Here is a 17,705-nt window from a genome sequence, read left to right as displayed (position 1 = left end):
AAAACTGGTTAAGTCCTATTAAAAAACCATAATGAAACATAATGCAACTTGGAATAACAAACATTACAAAGGCATTATATCAATAACATTGTAAAGAAATATTTTATTTACCTAAGGTGTTAGTATACCATTAAAATTCGGGAAGAAAAAAATGTACACGGGCATAGCTTCAAAAATTCTGAAGGATATTTCTGGGTATTTAGGTAGAACTTTTAAGATTGTGAGGCCTGTGCGGTTTTTTTTTTTTTTAAAAAAAGGTCTAAAATTAAGACAATTCATGTATTTTCCTTGATAGTATTGTGTTTGCACAAATCATCACCAGTCACGATTATGGTCAGATGCTGACTCCCAAGTAAGTTGAAGAGGGAGGGAGGCAAACAGAAGGAAAAGAGGAATCTTCCTGAGATCTCTGGGTAAGATGTGTTAAGAAGACAGGGAATTGAGGTTACAGGATTTGCATATAGTGTACATAACAAGATGCAGGTAATTTCATTCACCAGAAATCTCTGGGGCAGGGGTATATCTATGTATGGTAGATTTTTCTGGAAATGAGTCATGAGACATCCCCCTGAAGAACCTGCTCAGGTGCAACAGGTCACTAAATTGCCTCCTAATGTTTAAATGAATGGTTAACTAGACATTTTGCTGAGCAGTGATGGGTTTAAGAAGGTAATTGAGCTAGGCCCAGGGGAGGTGAGGGGATGGATTGGATATCTGGTAGGCAAAACAGGAGGTGAGGTGGCTGAGCCTTGAGAGGGGAGGACAAACAGAAAAAACATTGGTGGTTTGGCCAATAAGGTACTTCTGAGAACCAAGCGTCTAATAGAATGCAGTGTGAACTCTTCTCCGCTTCTTACACAGTATCTTCAGTGAAGTACATATTGCTCGGGGATGTTTGTGTGAATAGACTTTTTAGGAGAAGCTTGAAGGGGCGCCACATTCTCTATCAGGGCTGACAAGAGGTAAATATGGAAATAAAATATGCAAACAGCCTGGTGCGGTGGCCCATGCCTGTAATCACAGCACTTTGGAAGGCTGAGGCGGAGGATCACCTGAGGTCAGGAGTTTGAGACCTGCCTGACCAACATGGTGAAACCCCATCTCTCCTAAAAATACAAAAATTAGCCAGGCGTGGTGGCATGTGCCTGTAATCCCACCTACTCAGGAGGCTGAGGCAGAAGAATTGCTAGAACCTGGGAGGTGGAGGTTGCAGTGAGCCAAGATTGTGGCATTGCACTCCAGCCCAGGGGACAGGGAGAGACAAAAAAAAAAAAAAAAAAATGCAAACACAGGAATCAGGCATGGGACAGGTGAGATCCAGGTTTCATGTGAGAAAGATATAGCCTGGGCGCAATTCAGTTTGTGCTCCAGCAATGAAAAAAGGAATGAGAGCACACACTTGTAATCATCCTAAGGGAAGAAGTAAATCAAAGAACTTTCCCTATTGGAGTGTGACTGTTAGAGGCAGAGGTATCTGGAAGGATGTGGAAGCTGTGCAGTCATCTATTTGTACAACTCTTTTCTCAAACCAAGGATACCAAGGATATAAGCCTGCGAGACACCTGTTGGAGTACAGAATAAACCATTTGGTGGATTTTTTTTTTTTTTTTTTTGGCTGTGGTCAGTTCCGCTACCAAGGACATTATTTAAATTCACTATATTCAAATCTATGTAGAAATTAGTAATAGAAAATGTGCACAGGATTTCACATAAGGCAGTGATGAATCTGCCTATCTGCAGCACAGCACAGTGGTTAAGAGCATCAACCAGGTTTGGAGTCTTGGCTCTAGCACTTAATAGCTGTGTAATCATGGGTAAATCACTTAACATTGCCCCTTCTGCCCCTCCTTTTAAATTGGGGTAAGAATACCCACATCATTGATGGTTGTGTAACTATGTAAATTAAAAATCATTCAACTGAACACTTAAAACAGCTGAATTTTATGGTATATAAATTATACTTTTATAAAGCTTTTAAAAAATGAGGACTCACATCATAGAAATGATGTGAAAATTAAAATGTAAACTGGCACTCTACCTGTCATGTAGTAAACACTCAATAAATATTAGTGACTAATATTAGTGTAACAAAGACAAGATCAAAGAACAATAAAGAGATATAAAGTTAAATTTTTAAAGATTTAAGGAATTACTGGGCTGGTTGAAACTTCAGAGATCATTTAGTTCAACTCCTCCATTTTACAGATGAGAAAATTGGAGACCAGCAGGTGAAGTGCCTTATTCAAGGTCCAGCACTAAGACCAGATCCCAGGCATTAGTGCAATACCCACTAACACCACTGCCATAGAAACACAGACACATGAAAAATGGAAGCTGTGTTTTCCTTAAAAAAGAAATAAGATATAGGAGAACACGAAAAACAAGCAAAAATGGTGAAGGAGGAATTTTAAGGCCGGGCACGGTAGCTCACACCGGCAATCCCAGTATTTTGAGAAGCTGAAGCAAAAAGATCGCTGGAGCCCAGGAGTTCAAGACCAGCTTGGGCAACACAGCAAGATCTTAGCTCTATTTTTTAAAAGTTATTTAAGAAAAAAGAATTTCAAGGCCAAGGGGCAAAACCAAGAAAAGGCTACCACATTCTGACCAAGGCAGTGCCTCCAGTGGGGTCCAGGTCATGAGAACTTAAGTGCTTTGGCAAGGCCAGACCCTGGTTTGTTATCAGGTGAACTGGCTCATCACTGTAGCCAGGTGCCTGGTAGAGGTGAAGCCACAGTCCTCTTTGCTACTTCCTGTCACAGTATCTGTCAGCAGTAGTAGGAGCTGGGGCCGACAATGAATGCAGCAGAATTCTTGCGAGCAGTCTGAGCACCCCTGAACTTTGGACAGCTCCTGAAGAGCTGCTTCTGCCCATGCTGAATAGTCTGACTTCAATTGTTTACCCCCTAGTGTTGCCTAATCAGCCCCTCTGGATGCTAAGGCCTTCACTTACAATACTGTTGTAAATTGCCTGTCAGTTCCTCCATCATGGCAGCCTCTTCGGATGAATAAGGAAGCCTAACAGATGTGAAATGACCACTTCCTGCTTCTCTTCATTAATGCTGCCATCTTCTAACTTGACAGCATGGCTGAAAGATTTTGAAGCTAATAAAAGCTTACTAAATTATTCCAATGCTAAACAGTAGACAGTAGAATGAGGTGTGTCTTCTAATTTATGACTTTCTAATATTTCAGGGGGTAACATTCAATGAGTCAACTCTGTCATTCTTAGGAGGTGGTAGAATCCTGTTCTCACAATTTTGCTGAAAAGTAATTTAGGATGGCTGGTACTGACCCTTCATGTTATGTGATTCACTGGGGAAGGAGAAAGGAAGGGAAGGGAAGGACAGAGGGGAAATTAAGGCCTGAAATAGCTTTTATAATTTAACTCAATACATTGAAACTTCTGAATGACTAATTCATAAAAGTTTCTCAGTAGTGCCTGCAGTCCTAGCCACTTGGAAGGCTGACACAGGAGGACTGCTTGAGCCCAGGAGTTCAAGGAAGCAGTGAGTTATGACTGCATCACTGCATTCCAGCCTGGGCGACAGAGCAAGACCCCAAGTCTTAAAAAAAAAAAAAAAGGTGCCTCATCTTCTTCAACCAACTGTTTAAATAATCAGTGAAAGGACAGGGGAGGTTCTGTCCATTCATTTGATTTGAATATGTGGGGTGCATATTATGAACAAATGAATAAGTTGGACTTTAGCTTTCCCACTAAAAGCTTTCCTATTTTGCAGATTACTCCATACAGTGAACACTTTGATGTCGGAGGAGGTGAGAGCTCCGACTAAAAGTTTTCTGACATTCTTGGCACTCATAAGGCTTCTCTCCAGTGTGAATTCTCTGATGTATGATAAGTTGGGAATGCTGGCTAAATGTTTTCTCACACTCGCTACATTCATACGGTTTCTCTCCAACATGAATTTTCTGGTGGAGAAGCAGCTCAGAATTATCCCAAAAAGTTCTTGCACATTCATTACATTGATGTGGTTTCTCTCCAGTATGAATTCTCTGGTGGACAATAAGGTGAGAGGTCCGCCTGAAAGCCTTTCCACACTCAAAGCATTCATAGGGCTTCTCTCCAGTGTGAATTCTCTCATGTCTAAGAAGTTCTGAGTTTCCCCTGAAGGCCTTCCCACATTCCTTACATACATAGGGCTTCTCACCAGTATGAATTCTAATATGTCTAACAATCTCTGAATTCTGGCCAAAAGTTTTCCCACATTCATTACATTCATAGGGTTTGTCCCCTGTATGAATTCTCTGATGCCGGATAAGCTCAGAACTCTGTCCAAAGCCTTTCCCACATTCATTACACAGATATGGTTTTTCTCCAGTATGAATTTTCTGGTGTCTAATAAGGCCTGAGCTATGCTTGAAGGCTTTGCCACACTCATTGCATTCATGGTATCTTTCTTCGGTATGAATTCTCTGATGCTGAATAAGCTGTGAACTAACCCTGAAGGTCTTCCCACATTCATTACATTCATATGGTTTCTCTCCAGTATGGATTCTCTGGTGTAGAATAAGGGCTGAATTTTGACTGAAGGCTTTACCACATTCTTCACATTTATAGGGCCTCTCTCCAGTATGAATTCTATGATGGTGGATAAGATGCGAACTCTGAATGAATGCCTTTCCACATTCATTGCAAGCAAAGGGTTTCTCTCCAGCATGAATTCTCAGGTGCCGTCGAAGGCTTGAATTAGTTCCAAATGTCTTTCCACATTCTTTGCATTCAAAAGGTTTTTCTCCACTATGAACTCTCATATGCTGGATGAGATGTGAGTTCTGGTTAAAGGCTTTCCCACATTCTTTACATGTATGAGGCTTTTCTCCAACAGAACTTCTCTGTGTTTTGTTAGGTTCTAAAATCTCTATGAAGTTTTGGCCAGAGGTAGCAAATGCACTCACTCCCTCTGTTGTAGTATCTCCCTGATGTGTAACCAGATTTGGGCTGGGACTGCAGCCTCTCTTGCCCTCATTATTCTCCCGGTCTTTCTCACTTGAGGGTGATTTTTTAAAGATCATCAACCCTGATGTAAAGTCTCTCTCCTGAGGAGACATCTGCTCCATAATCTCTTCCATGGACTCTCTCGAATGTCTCTCCGACATGTCTTCTTCACATCCTGCTCCAAACTCATGACCTTGGTAAACCACTCTTGGAAATTTTTCTAACATTGACCCAGGTGGCTCAGATTCTTCAGAAATTTCTTCCTTGGGAATCACCTCCTTGTTCTCAGTCCCCATATCACAATCTGAAATGAGAGTAAGTATGTGAAGGGACCGTATCTTTTTTTTTTTTTGAGACAGAGTTTCACTCTTGTTACCCAGGCTGGAGTGCAATGGTGCAATCTCGGCTCACCGCAACCTCCGCCTCCTGGGTTCAGGCAATTCTCCTGCCTCAGCCTCCTGAGTAGCTAGGATTACAGGCACATGCCACCATGCCCAGATAATTTTTTCATATTTTTAGTAGAGACAGGGTTTCACCATGTTGACCAGGATGGACTCGATCTCTTGACCTCGTGATCCACCCGCCTCGGCCTCCCAAAGTGCTGGGATTACAGGCTTAAGCCACCGCGCCCGGCCATATTTAAATAAAGATAACACTAGAGGAGAACAGTCTTTGTCAGGGGAGGGGAATGGCTGAGGTAGGAGGATTGCTTGAGCCTGGGGAGGTCAAGGCTGCAGTGAGCTGAAATGCACCACTGCACTCCAGCCTGGGTGACAGAGCAAGACCCTGTCTCAAAACAAAAACAAACAAAAAACAAAACAAAACAAAAACAGTCTTGGTGTCTGGAAAATGACAGAATGCTGCCAAAGAGAAAATAAAGATTTAGGATTATGGTGGACATGCTAAACAGTGGGTGCTGACTAAAAGGAGTGAGAAAAGATTTAAAGAGAAAAGTAAGAAATGGATGGTAAAGAGATGCTGATAAAAAGATCCACACTATTCCCATTTTCACACTACTAAGACATACCTGAAAAAAAAAGAGAGAGAGAAAAGAAAAAGATCCATACTATTAATGGTGAGTTGGGTTGGAACCTGAAGGTAATAAAGAAAACATCTAGGGAAAATGGTGGCCCCATATTAATAGATAGGTATATGATAAATGTTGAAAGAAGGGACAAAAATGACAAGGCAAGGCCAGACATGGTGGTTCAAGCCTGTAATCCTAGCACTTTGGGAGGCTGAGTTGAGCTCAGGAGTTTGAGACCAATCTGGGCAACATGGTGAAACCCTGTCCACTAAAAATACAAAAATTAGCTGTGCCTGGTGGCATATACTTATAGTCCCAGCTTCTTGCAGGGGGCTGAGACAGGACAATCGCTTGAACCAGGAAGGGGGAAGTTGCAGTGAGTCAAGATTCTGCCACTGCACTCCAGCCTGGGTGACAGAGTAAGACTCACCCAGTAAATCTCAAAAAAAAAAAAAAAAAAAAAAAGGGCAAGTTAATAGAAATAACTTTTGGGTGTACAGGGGAAGTAACTGCAAAATGAGTAACAAGAGAACTATTCTTAGTTCTGTTCTCTGGTAGTTATCAGCTCTATAGAGTAGGAGATGAGATTTATAGGGCTTACCCATTCAAAAGGGTAATGTGTCTTAGCTATAACTAGCACAGAAGTACCACCTATGTTACCCAGGCTGTAGTCTCAGCTACTGGGGAGACTGAGGTAGGAGGGTCACTTGTGCCCAGGAGGTCAAGGCTGCAGTGAGCCAGGATTGTGTCACTGCACTCCAGCCTGGGCAATAGGGCAAGAGACCTTGTTTCTTAGGAGAGAGAGAGAAAAAAAAGAGTACGTTTTTAAAACCTTTATGAAAATTTTTAGTTGTAGCAAAAATTTTAGTTGTCTACCCCAAGATCTATTTTTCTCCATTGCCTTTTAACAGAATAATAAATTTATGTAGTGTGGCAATTAGCCTAGTTAAAAAAAAATACATTCCCAGCTTTTTAAATTTTGCAGTTGGGATTGGCCACATGATAATATTCTAGCCAATGAAACACTGAAATGCAAATGAAAGTACATGGAGACTACTAGGAAATCTCCTAAAGGATGAGGGGATACATTTCTTCCATCCTGTCTTCCATGCTGTTCCCAGAGCATGATGTGATAGCTAGACACCATCTTGAACCATGAGTATAATGGCATACCCTAGGACTGAGGATCAGAGCTGGAAGGAATCTGGGTCCCTGATGACTCCATGGCACTGCCATACCTTTCCTGGAATGCCAGCCACTGGGCTTCATTTATCTAAAAGAGAAATAAGCTTTTGCCATGCTTAAGCCATTGGGGTTTTTGTTGTTGTTGTTATTTTACGAGACCAAACCTATTCCTAATATAATTGCCCTAGGTATTTAGCTATATCCACCACAGACAACGGGTCCAAATGCCAGGAGAATAAGCCTGACCTTTGTTCAGATGGTAAACAACCTGGAACTAATATTAAAGTGGCCTTTTGCTGAGGGCAGTGCATTTGTGCATTACAGTAAAAGTGAGGAATACAATCCTCCCATCAGTAAAAGTGTTCACTGTGGAAGGCAATTCTGAGGGGACATGGGCCTGTATGTAACTTCATCCTTTAGACAATGCAGACTATGGGATGGTTTTTAGACCAAGGAGTGACAAAGTCCCTGTGCAGATTAATATTACACACAGATGCACACTGGCTGAAGCAGAAAACAGCAGGCCTGAACACAGCAAGATCAGCCAGGAGGCTGATACAGTCATCAAGGCAAAGGCGATGTGATCTAACTAGAGCACTAGTAGCAGTGGGGAAGAAGAGACAGACTGTAAAGATACTGAAGAGGTCAAATTCTGCAAGACTTCCTGTGTGACTGGATATAGGTGTAAGGAGGGAGGAGTCAAAGATGGTGCCCAGATCTCACTCAATTTGAGAGATAGTAATTAGATGGATGGTGGTGCTACGATACTGAGAATACTGGAGGAGGAGTTAGTAGAGCAGTAAAGATGATGAATGAGCTTTGGTTTGGACAAAATGAGTTTCAAGATATCCATAGAGAGGTGTCAAAGAACCAGTCAAAATATGTTGGTCTAAAGCTTAGTCAGGACTAGAGATACAGACTTGAGAGTACTCAGCATGAGTATAGGTGAGAGCTATTAGAGACTGCAAGCCGAAACCTAGGAGTCAAAGCTAACAGTCACAAGTACTCTAGTTATCTTGATTTTCCCCTCTAGATCTTCTTTACACCTTTCTCCCTGTCCTCTTTGCCCCAGAAGCCTAACCTGTATGGAACACATCAACAGGCCCTCTGACTTCCAGCTGTGTTCCATCAATGAGGAGCCCCAGCAGGGGTCTGGAAGCAGGGAGGAAAGGGCGGGGTGGAGAAAGGGGTCAGGGTATTTATTCTTCCAGTTCCTGCCTGTGAGGTCGCCTTGGGCTGGTGTTGTCCCTCACCTGAGGTCCCTACTCCTCTCAAGTTTATCCTACTCAATAGTCTCACTGCCTGGGTTCCAGTAACCTCTGCTCCCTCCTGTCTCTTCAGGCTCAGGGCTAGTGACTACTCTATTATTGCCAGCCCCTGGTTCTTCACCTAGGTCATTCCTAATTAACCTCTTTGCAAATAAACTCTCCTCAAATTGTTGTAATTTGAATGAGCTGTTTCCTGTTCAGACCCTGTTAATAAAGGGGTAAGTAAAGAAAGAGAATTAGCCAAGAAGATAAAGAATGGTAGTGGAGCTGAAAAACTGGAACACTGTATCACAGAAGTCACTTAGGCAATGGCAGAGAAAATTAAAAAATATCAAACAAAGGCTAGGCATGGTGGTTCATGCCTTTAATGCCAGTACTTTGGGAGGAGTAGGTGAGAGGATTACTTGAGCCCAGGAGTTTGAAACCAGCCTGGGAAACATAGCAAGACCCCATCTCTACAAACTAAAAATTTAAAAATTAGCTAGGCATAGTGGCATGTGCCTACAGTCCCAGCTACTTGGGAAGCTGAGGTGGGAAGATCACTTGAGCCTGGAAGGTAGAGGATGCAGTAAGCTATGACTGAGCCACTGTACTCCAGCCTGGGCAACAGAGTGAGACTGTCTCGAAAGAAAAAAAAAGTCAAATGCAGTTGAGAGATTCAGTAGGATAAGAATTGGAAAATGTCTACTGGGACAATAGACAGTCACAAATGAACTGTAAGCACAGATTCAGTGGAATGACAGAAGCAGAAGCCAGGTGGTAGTGGACTGAGTAATGCATTTGCTGCTTCAGAAAAAAAAAAAAGTGGATGAAAAGAGAAGACCAAGATGGACAGTGCTATAGATCAAGGCTTTTCTCTGATGGAAGAGATACGAACACGTTTACATTAGAAGGAATAGAGTAGTTTCAGCAGAGAGATGGGTTAAGAGCGAAGAAAAGATGAGATTACTGAACAAACAAAGACCCTGAGCAGCAGTGGAGGCTGGAGTTGTTTGGTAAGGGAAGGGGAAAGGTGGAGATTTGGTGGGTGACTCTGGACTGCCCTTTTCTCTGCCCAGCCTCCCATTATCCACAGGATGTTGGTAACTAGGTTACTAATACCATCAGACCCGGGCATCTCTAGTCATTCATCAGAGCAGCCCTGGCAATGTCCCCTCCCCAGACACCTGAAAGGAACCTGATCTACTGGAATCCTGAAGTCTCCAAAGCTCTTTGTGCTACACCTGAAAATGAGATGGAACTTTCTTCAACTTTCCCCAAGCATCTTCTCTATTTTTCCCATGAAGAGAAGGCATCTAAAAACTGTACTTCTCCTTTCTGTTGAAATCTTTGAAAATTATAAGTACGTATATCTATACAACTGTAAGAAGCTATTGTAGAGAATTTAGCTATCGCCTTCCTCCATGGTGCCACCTGAGCTGGGATGTACTGTCTTAAATAAATTTCTCTCTAATCCCTACCCAAGAGCAAGTTCTAGAAGCTGGCATTTCAGTCTCCAGTTGCTTTCAACTCCTTCTCTGACCTTTCCTTTTCATCTTCATGCCTCCTATAGTTGCTTCTTTTCCATCATCTAGTTCTTTACAAAATCAGCATTCATAGAACTGACATGTGTACCACAACAAATGGAAATCACTTTTTTTTTTTTTTTTGAGATGAAGTTTCACTCTTGTTGCCCAGGCTGGAGTGCAAAGGCCCAATCTTGGCTCACTGCAACCTCCACCTCCTGGGTTCAAGCTATTCTCCTGCCTCAGCCTCCAGAGTAGCTGGGATTACAGCCTCCCAAATAGCATGCACCACTACGCCCAGCTAATTTTGTATTTTTAGTAGATGTGGGGTTTCTCTATGTTGGTCAGGATGGTCTCAAATTCCCGACCTCAGGTGATCTGCCTGCCTCAGCCTCTCAAAGTGCTGGGATTACAAGCATGAGCCGCCACGTCTGGCTGGAAATTACTTTTTTCTTTTTTTTTAACTCAATCTCAGATATTCAATTATAGTAGAAATCACTTTTTCACAGTAAAACAAGATACAACAGAAGTTAGGTATGTCTCTATCCCCAGTCAAGTAACCGGAACCTATTTTAAAACTCAAATTCAGAAAGTCTCCCCTGGCAGGGTGCCATGGCTGATGCCTGTAATCCTAGCACTTTGGGAGGCCAAGACAGGCAGACCACCTGAAGTTGGGAGATCAATACCAGCCTGGCCAACATGGTGAAACCCCATCTCTACTAAAAATACAAAAATAAATTAGCTGGGCAGGGTGGTACGTGCCTGTAATCCCAGCTACTCGAAAGGCTGAGGCAGGAGAATCGCTTGAGCCCAGGAGGCAGAGGTTGCAGTGAGCCAAGATTGCCCCACTGCACTCCAGCCTCGGCGACAGAGCAAGATTCCATCTCAAAAAAACACAGAGAAAGTCTTCCCCAGTTAAATCTTTTTTTTTTTTTTTTTTTTTCCGAGACAGAGTTGCACTCTGTTGCCCAGGCTGGAGTGCAATGGGACGATCTTGGCTCAACACAACCTCTGCCTCCCAGGTTCAAGCGATTCTCCTGACTCAGCCTCCCAAGTAGCTGGGGTTACAGGCATGTGCCACCAGGCCTGGCTAATTTTTTTTTTTAGTAGAGATGGGGTTTCTCCATGTTGGTCAGGCTGGTCTCAAACTCCCAACCTCAGGTGATCCATCTGCCTCAGCCTCCCAAAGTGCTGGGATTACAGGTATGAGCCACCTTGCCCGGCCCTCCAACTAAATCTTACCTGTTCTGACCATTCTTTTACTTTACACTCCGCCAGTACGATATCAATGTCATTTCTTAATTACTGCTTTATGGGTATCTTCTCAAATACAAACCAAAGCCAATCTCCATTTCGTTGCTTTTTCCAAAGGCACAGCCATATATTAGGCCTCAGACTCATATGGAAATACTCCACTTCTCATAGCCTAAATTCAAATTCCCAAGCACTTTCTATCTTTCTGTTTCTCACTTCCTCACTTTTCTAAATCTGAAATTAAATGTTTCTGAAAAGAGATAAGATAGAGGTGCTACTAAAAGAGCAGAGGTTGACCATTGGTCCTCGGTTTGGGGATGACAGGCAGACCTCTATTGGGTCTCTATAGCTCAGAATAGGATCCGCAACTTGGCAGACCTGAATTTGCCCAAACAGCATAAATCTACATTTATGGCACTTTGTTGCGATAACAATATCGCAATTTTTTTTAACTTACCTGCCAAAACATCACACTGTGATTTATAGTAAAAACTACTACATAATCTGTCAGCTGACTGACAACCTGATTATATCGTTTAAAAATTTTGTCAGGGCTAGGCACACCTATAATCCCAGCACTCTGAGAGGCTAAAGTGGGCACATCACTTAAGCCCAGGAGTTTGAGACCAGCCTGGCCAACATGGCGAACCTGTCTCTACAAAAATTACAAAAAATTAGCCAGGTATGGTGGTACATGTCTATAGTCCCAAGCTACCTGGGTGGCTGAGTTGGGAGGATCACCTGAGGCTGGGAAATCAAGGCTGCAGTGAGCTGTGATCACGCCATTGCACTCCAGCCTGGGTAACAGAATAAGAAGAGACCCTGTCTCAAAAAATAAAGTAAAATTTTGTTGAAAGCAAAGACTGGAAATTGTATTATAAAAGGTCCACAAAACTCACTTCTTCAACACATTGACTGTGGCATTCTAGAGGATTTTCCACCCCAGAGTGATGTACCATAATAACATTAAGGAGATGGATGAGTGGTGTCTTGATTTTATTTCTTTTTTTTTTTTTTTTTTTTTTTTTTGAGACAGAGTTTTACTCTGTCACCCAGGCTGGAGTGTAGTGGTGCAATCTCCGCTCACTGCAACCTCCACCTCCTGGTTTCAAGAAATTTTCCTGCCTTAGCCTCCCACAGGCTGGCTAATTTTTGTATTTTTAGTAGAGGCAGGATTTCACCATGTTGGCCAGGCTGGTCTTAAACTCCTGATCTCAAATGATCCACTCACCTCAGCCTCCCAAAGTGCTGGGATTACAGGCATAGGCCACTGTGCCCAGTCGGGCCTAAAGGAAGAAAAGAATAATTATTAAAAAAAAAAAAAAAAAAAAAAAAAAAGTGAGAAAAGAGAAACCTACAGGTTACAGGCCCATTTTTCTTTTCTTTTTTTTTTTTTTGAGACAGAGTCTCACTCTGTCACCCAGGCTGGAGTGCAATGGCACGATCTTGGCTCACTGCAACCTCCACCTCCTGAGTTCAAGCAATTCTTTGCCTCAGCCTCCCGAGTAGATGGGATTACAGGTGCCTACAACCACACCTGGCTAATTTTTTGTATTATTAGTAGGGACGGGGTTTTACCATCTTGGCCATGCTGGTCTTGAACTCCTGACCTTGTGATCCACCCACCTCAGCCTCTCAAAGTACTGGAATTACAGGCATGAGCCACCACATGCGGTCTTTTTTTTTTAGACGATGTTTTGCTCTTATTGCCCAGGCTGGAGTGCAGTGGCGTGATCTTGGCTCACTACAACCTTCATCTCCCAGGTTCAAGTCGTTCTCCTGTCTCAGCTTCCCAAGTAGCTGGGACTAGAGGTGCACGCCACCATGCCCAGCTAATTTTTGTATTTTTAGTAGAGATGGGGTTTCACTATGATGGCCAGGCTGGTATCAAACTCCTGACCTTGTGATCTGCCTGCCTCAGCCTCCCAGAGTGCTGGGATTACAGGTATGAGCCACCATGCCCAGCCAATAGGGCCATTCTTAAGCAAATCAGTCATAGGCAAGGATATAAAATAAAGTCAAAGATCTAGAAGTTGATTTCCATTCAACAATCTATGTGCCCATAGATGTTACAGAAAGTGTCTCTGCACCCCCTCCCTATATTTCCATTTGAAGACTACTGCACTATAGCATTCTGGGCAGAAAGTGGGCAAGCAAGAGGCCAGGAAGTATAGGGTGAGGGTGAGTAAGAAAAGAAACAGAAAAAACATTTGAATTTCAGTGTAGAATGTACAAGGTTGGGATAAATATGGAAGGAGGGAAGATGAGCAGGGAAGCACTGACATTTTGATGGGGAGAATAATGATAAGCTCTTACTATGTGCAAAGCAATTTACAGACATGAACCCTCACCACCTCCTGATGAAACAAGCATGCTGGAGAGCATCAGAGTGAAGAAGGGGCCAATCACTATGGTCTCCTGACTTCTTTCAGTGACAGTGCTGGCAGCCTGAGAATCCAGGGAGGTGTGTGGTGGAAGACTGAGGAGGTGAGGCCTAGGGAGTTTAGTCAGAACGGAGTTAAGATGACTGAGTGACATAGGGATGCAAATGAAGGTGGACAGGGAGGAGTGAGATGCTAACAGACGGAGACTTCAGAGAGAGTGAAGGATGTGATGAGCACATTCTTTGTGCTCCAAGGGAAGGTAACCAAGGGAACATAACCAAGGGAAAGTTTATGCGAAACTGGGATGAGGTTCTATTTTGAAATGTCAAAAATTTTAATACCTCAAAAGTAATATCCTTTAAAACTCATTAAAATTTATGATGAAAAATGAAAATGTTTTAGATGTCAATGTGCAAATGTATAAAGAGATACAAACCTTCCAAAATTATTTTACGGGGTATGTAAGCAAAACTATTTGCAGTGGCTTTGTTTTCTTTGCCAGAAATCTAACCTCATCCAAGAGCTCCAGCAGTAAACTCCAACTGAGTTAACCCAGTTAAATAAATGCCCTACTTCTTGCAAGGGACTGGTTCTGAAACAGTAAGGATGCAGGAATTCCTGGTTCAGAAATGGACAACCACCTTCATCTGGGTCAGTATTTTGAGGAAGTTTGCTGGGAGCTTCTGGGAATAGTTTCCTGCCATTCTGAGAGAACCATAGGAAAATAATTCTATATATTGTTGCCTGTACCTGCTGCTGCTATCTCCCTACCAGCTTGTGGATGAGGGCAGCTACAGCTAAGAAAAACAAGGGAAATGCTGCCTGGGCCACTGGATTAAATCAGTCCTAAAACCACTACACCTCTTTTTTTCTTTTTCTTTTGAGACAGAGTCTCACTCTGTCACCCAGGCTGGAATGCAGTGGTGCAATCTCGGCTCACTGCAACCTCCACCTCCCAAGCTCAGGCGATTTTCCCACCTCTGCCTCCCCAGTAGCTGGGATTACAAGCATCTGCCACCATGCCCAGCTAATTTTATATTTTTAGTAGAGAAGGGGTTTCACCATGTTGGCCAGGCTGGTCCTGCACTCCTGACCTCAGGTGATCCACCCACTTCAGCCTCCCAAAGTGCTAGGATTACAGGTGTGAGCCACCATGCCTGGCCTATACCTGTTGAATTCCAATTATGAGACCCTGTATACTTGCATCTTTTAAAGCCAGCTTGAGTTAGATTCTGTTACTTACAGACAAAAGCATTTTAACTGATGCAAATGATTTTCCTTAACCTCTGAAAGACCAGATCCTACCAAATATTCCCTATCTAGTACAAGGATAACCTCCTTCTCAAAGTCTTCATTAACATCTGCAGGAAAGAGGTTCTCTCTTGGTCCTCTGAGCCAACATTTCATTGGCCCTTTTCTCTCGTTCATTGTACTATAGTTATCAAGACACTTCCTGTTTATTGTACCCCAAAGCCTACAGAATAAAAACTTCTTCCCATGACTCATAACATCCCTCCAAGGAAACCCATTTCCCTTCCTCATCTACTGTCCTACACCCTCCAATAACTGTTGGAAGCTGCAGTCATGCTCAGTATCCTGCAAATCAAACATTTTCTATTCTTTAAAGCTTCTTTGCCTTTGAGAACAAGTTATTCCCACTTCCTAATCTACTGCCTACTTTGTGCACTTCACAAGCATGGGCAGACCACTCCATTTTTTTTTTTTTTTGAGAGGGAGTCTCACTCTTGTTACCCAGTCTGGAGTGCAGTGGTGCGACCTTGGCTCACTGCAACCTCTGCCTCCCAGGTTCAAGCAATTCTCCTGCCTCAGCCTCCTAAGTAGCTGGGATTACAGGTATGTGCTACCATGCCCAGCTAATTTTTGTATTTTTAGTAGAGACGGGGTTTCACTATTTTGGCCAGGCTGGTCTCCAACTCCTGACCTCAGGTGATCCACCTGCTTGGTCTACCAAAGTGCTGGGATTACAGGCATGAGCCACTGCGCCTGGCCAACCCCTCCATTTTCTTCCCAGACCCCCAAGGCAGGCAGCTACTCCTTCACCTTGTAGCAGCTACCTCACTGCATTATTACATTTTTTTTTTTTTTTTTGAGACAGAGTCTCACTCTGTCACCGATGCTGGAGTACAGTGGCGCATGCAATCTCGGCTCACTGCAACCTCTGCCTCCTGGGTTCAAGCAATTCTCCTGCCTCAGCCTCCCGAGTAGCTGGAACTACAGGCGTACACCACCATGCCCAGCTAACTTTTGTATTTTTAGTGGAGATGTGGTTTCACTATGTTGTTCAGGATGGTCTTGATTTCTTATCCTTGTGATCCGCCCACCTAGGCCTCCCAAAGTGCTGGGATGAGAGGCATGAGCCACTGCACCTGGCCGCATTATTAATTTTCATACCTATTTTCTTCTCTAGACCATAAGCAAGAATGCTGTTCCATTTATCTTGGTATTCCCAGTGCCTAGTATATTTCAGATACCTGGTAAATGTTAAGTGAATTTGTGTAACTGTCTCATATATATAATGAATCTGCAACACCTCCCTTTTTTCTGAGGCAGGGTCTTGGCTCTAATGCCCAGGCTCACTGCAGGTTCAACCTCCCAGGCTCAAGAAAATCCTCCTACCACAGCCTCCCAAGTAGCTGGGACTACAAGCATGCGCCACCACACCCAACTACCCAACTAATTTCTTTATTTTTTGTACAGAAGGTGTCTCACTATGTTGCCCATGCTGGTCTTGAACTCCTGGGCTCAAGTAATCCTCCCACCTAGGCCTCCCAAAGTGCTGGGATTACAGGCATGAGTCACCTCATCCAGCCTCTCCAATACTCTTGATGGCTACCTGGATATTTCATTAATCATTGTATCTAAAGAGCCTAGGATAATGTCTGACACATAGCTGATGTCAATAACTGTAAAAATAAGTTCCTTCTCCCAGTCTGGGTGATAATTTAATTTATGGCACTGTTATCTTCCTTTCCTCTGTTCTCCCCCTGGTACCCATAATCAACAAGGCTCTATCTTTGCAGCTCAAACCTGTCTCCTTTTCACAAACACTCCTCATAAGCCAATATCCTGGTCTGGCAGCACAGGGCACAATCTGCCACTGAGGCCTTAAGTTTTGGGCACTGCCTGCCAGTTTGTCCTAGCGGTTTACTTGGGGGTGGAATGTCTGAGAAAACCACAGCTCCCACGGGTCCCCACGTCGGGACAGAAGGGAGTGGCCCTGCTGCTTCCGTCTCCACGGTTGACAGGCACCAAAGAGCTGGGACGGTCCCTGGCGGTGTCCAGGCACCCTCTACCCTCTCTGTGTGCAGGTGGAAATGAAGGTCTGAGGGCGGGGGGAACGGGAAGGCACAAAGTTCAAGGTCACACAGCGAACCCCGGTCAGATAGGGCCTAAACGTAGGGTTTCCGCTCGGCTCTCTAGGGAGTTGGGAGCCCAGCCGCCGCCTCCCCCCACAGCCGTGACGGAATGAGGTCTCACCGCAGGCCGCTACCGCCCCGCGCTCGCTCACTCCTCTCAGGCTCGGTGCTGCTGGGCCACTCGCACAGAGCCCACAGCTGTTGTCCCGGTGTCACTGGCGACAGGCATGAGCCACTTCCGGTACCCGGGCGGCACTCCAGCCAATCAGCGCGCGTCGCACTCCCCTGGAGGAACAGGTGGTCAGCGCACCAACGCCCCATTGCCTTTTCCGGCTTTGCTTTTCGCCGGTTCTTGCCCTAGCCCAAGCTCAATATCGCCGCCGCCTGCCGAGCCGACTCCCTGGAACAGCAACGTGCACCCGTCGATGCCGGCTTCAGCCCCGGGATCATTGACGAGCTGAGTCCTCCGGGTTTCCTAGAAGGGCTCCAGGGATAAACTTCCGCTCCGCGATCGGCTGCTCTGCGCCCTGATGTCCCTCCCCAAGCATCGCTCAGGGCTGAAGAACTCCGGAATCCTTTTTCCATTCCGGCGGGGACTGTTTGCGGGATCCCTTTAACTTTATTTTTATTTTTACTTTTTTTTTTTCACCATGTTGGTCAGACTGGTCTTGAACTCCTGACCCTTTAACTTTCCCAACCCGCATTGCTCTTATCCCGTCCTTCCCTTGCCCAGACTCGGTGAGTCTGAAAA

At 44.1% G+C, this 17,705-nt stretch overlaps 1 protein-coding gene across 1 annotated transcript; it reads right to left on the bottom strand.

Annotated features, from left to right (window-relative positions):
• Positions 1-77: 77 nt before the first annotated feature.
• Positions 78-17,194, bottom strand: ZFP3 (ZFP3 zinc finger protein). The gene is made up of 2 exons (XM_008997263.5): positions 17,076-17,194; positions 78-5,258 (listed from the first exon to the last, which is right to left on the bottom strand). The coding sequence occupies exon 2, from the start codon at positions 5,248-5,250 to the stop codon at positions 3,739-3,741; it is 1,512 nt and encodes a 503-aa protein (XP_008995511.1). The 5' UTR covers positions 5,251-5,258; positions 17,076-17,194; the 3' UTR covers positions 78-3,738.
• Between the last annotated feature and the right edge of the window lie 511 nt (positions 17,195-17,705).

The sequence above is a fragment of the Callithrix jacchus genome, chromosome 5 (assembly GCF_049354715.1).
Source record: "Callithrix jacchus isolate 240 chromosome 5, calJac240_pri, whole genome shotgun sequence".
NCBI lineage: Eukaryota > Metazoa > Chordata > Mammalia > Primates > Cebidae > Callithrix > Callithrix jacchus.
Note: the sequence above shows the minus strand (reverse complement) of the source record. Positions and strands in the feature narration are given on the sequence as shown.

Coding starts and splice junctions, on each gene's coding strand:
- ZFP3 (XM_008997263.5), bottom strand. CDS start 5,250: ATGGGGACTGAGAACAAGGAGGTGATTCCCAAGGAAGAAATTTCTGAA.